Raw genomic sequence first — 2,481 nt, 5'->3', positions numbered from 1 at the left:
GGAGGGCGGGTCTGGCAGGCTGGCGGTGACATCCAGGAGTCTCTGGGCCAGCTCCCTCCACAGCTGCAGGTCCTGGGGGTGCCGCTGGAAACACTGCCACAGCTCCGTGGCCACGGCGTTGCGCAGCCTGCTGCTCTTGGCCTTCATTCTGTGAGCACAGGAAAAGGGGCACCAAGAGAGAAGAGTGAGTCAGTCCAGGGGCCAGAGCTCCCCCCAGACTCCCAGAGCACCTCGCATGTGCTGCTCCCAGGGCAGGCTCTTCCCTATTCCATAGGCTGCCATGGTGTCCAGGGGACCCTGAGGCCTAGGCTTTCCGGATACAAGTGCTCTGGAGGTAAGCCAGTCCTCCAACAGACATGCAGCCCAGCTTCCAGACTAGGGAAAGAAACAAGCCTCGAAGAGGAATTGTGGAGACCTCAGACTCAGACTGCCTGCCCCCAACAACTCACAAAAGCAAACAAAATCCCTTCTTGAGTAAGATGCCATTACACTGCTGCTGCTGCTGCTGCTAAGTCGCTCAGTCGTGTTCGACTCTGTGCGACCCCAGAGACGGCAGCCCACCAGGCTCCTCCATCCCTGGGACTCTCCAGGCAAGAACACAGGAGTGGGTTGCCATTTCCTTCTCCAATGCATGAAAGTGAAAAGCAAAAGGGAACACTAGGCCCAAATAATTCCTACAGATAATTTTTCAAATATAATGCCCATGGTGTAGCACAGGGAACTATATTCAATAACTTATAATAGTCTACGACGAAAAGAATCTGAAAAAGAATAGATATATATGTATAACTGAATCACTCTGCTGTACACCTGAAACTAACAAAATACTATAAACCAACTACACGTGCCATGCCTTGCTAAGCCGCTCAGTCGTGTCTGACTCTTTGCAACCCTATGGACTGTACTGCGCCAGGCTCTTCTATCCATGGAGTCTCCAGGCAAGAAAACTGAAGTGGGTTGCGGAACCCTCCTCCAGGGGATCTTTCTGACCCAGGGATCGAACCTGTATCTCCTGCATTGCAGGTGGATTCTTTCCCACTAGCACCACCTGGAAAGCCCGTATGTATATCCATAAGTATATATATATTATGTATATCCATATGTATATGTATATTATGTATATCCATAGGTATATGTATATTATGTATATCCATATGTATATATATTATGTATATCCATAGTATATATATATTATGTATATCCATAAGTATATATATATTATGTATATCCATAGGTATATATATATTATGTATATATAGAATATCTAGCACCCAGTCATAGATAACCAGCACCTGCCACCTCAGCAAGAGCAGCAAAGGAGACCTCAGCCACCCTGTCCCACTGCCCACTAGCACCCTGGGGGGAACCAGGTCCCAGCTCTGGATGTATAGAAGGGTGGCCTGTTAACACTGTGGGGTGAGAGACACCCAGCAAGGGGGGAGCTCCCTGAGTTCCTTCTCGAGGAACCTCCTGTATCAGACAAGGGAATGAGAGATGCTACAGAGATGGGGGTGCTTTCCAGGGGGCTCAGTGGTAAAAAAAAAAAAACAAAAAAACCTCACCTGCCAACGCAGGAGATGCAAGTTCAATCCCTGGGTGGGGGATGATCCCCTGCAGAAGGAAGTGGCAACCTACCTCAGTATTCCTGTCTGAGAAATCCCATGGACAGAGGAGCCTGGCGGGCTATAGTCCATGAGGTCACAAAGAATCAGACACAACTGAGTGACTAAAACAACAGCAACAGAGATGGGAACCGCTGGGCTGTGTTCCAAATCCCTCTGAGCCTCACATAGTAAAAAACAGGCACTGATTCCAAATTTACACTGTGCCCAGTTCCACACAGGGTGGATATGTGATCTGCTGGTCTTTGCTGAGCTAAGAGCCTTGAGCCCCGACTGTGCCCAAGCCCATGGGCTGACGGGAGGTAGAAACTGGCCTGAAGTCAGGCCCAGGTGCTTCCATCAGTACCGCCAGCAGGTGGCGGCATGATGCTGGCCTAGAGGAACGCCCTCCCCTTGGACCATTACATAGGACACCCGTCTCTGGTGCAAAGTTGCATTAGGAGACTGAATGGAAATGAGTGAAAATGCCACTTAGCACAGGAAAAAGCGAAGTTCAGTTCTCTTTCTGGAAGCAGAATGCAAAATATTATGGAAATGGGTTAGTGCCTGAGCTCAGGGAGACCCTATAACAGCCAGTCATTGAGAGGAGCAAGAATTATTGGTTATCAGGTAGCGAGAGGGCACAAGTCCGCTGCAGCTGGTGCCACATGGGCAGAGGCCCCTGAGCGTGGGGTCCAGGCCCGCCCTCGGCCCGCCCAGTACCTCTGGTACTCCTGGACGGCAGCGACTACGCTGTCCGAGAGTGGCTTCGGGTCCTGGAGGGAGACGATGAGCTCCTTCAGCTGGGCCTGCAGCCGGTCTACCCGAGGCTCCTCCGTGGCCAGTGCCTCCCGGGTTGCCTGCAGCAACAGATGACACC

The 2,481-nt window shown here is 51.1% G+C and overlaps 1 protein-coding gene across 1 annotated transcript in view; it reads right to left on the bottom strand.

The window, feature by feature from the left end:
- SYNE3 (spectrin repeat containing, nuclear envelope family member 3) overlaps window positions 1–2,481 on the bottom strand; it is a 68,585-nt gene that overhangs the window by 35,895 nt on the left and 30,209 nt on the right. Inside the window, exons 8-9 of the mRNA XM_010851433.1 lie at window positions 2,325–2,461; window positions 8–148 (exon numbers count right to left, since the gene is read on the bottom strand). Of these exons, the coding sequence (XP_010849735.1) occupies window positions 8–148; window positions 2,325–2,461 (278 nt within the window). The remainder of the gene's footprint in view (window positions 1–7; window positions 149–2,324; window positions 2,462–2,481) is intronic.

This window comes from Bison bison, unplaced genomic scaffold (genome assembly GCF_000754665.1).
Source record: "Bison bison bison isolate TAMUID 2011002044 unplaced genomic scaffold, Bison_UMD1.0 scf7180017864302, whole genome shotgun sequence".
NCBI classification, from domain to species: Eukaryota; Metazoa; Chordata; class Mammalia; order Artiodactyla; family Bovidae; genus Bison; species Bison bison.
Note: the sequence above shows the minus strand (reverse complement) of the source record. Positions and strands in the feature narration are given on the sequence as shown.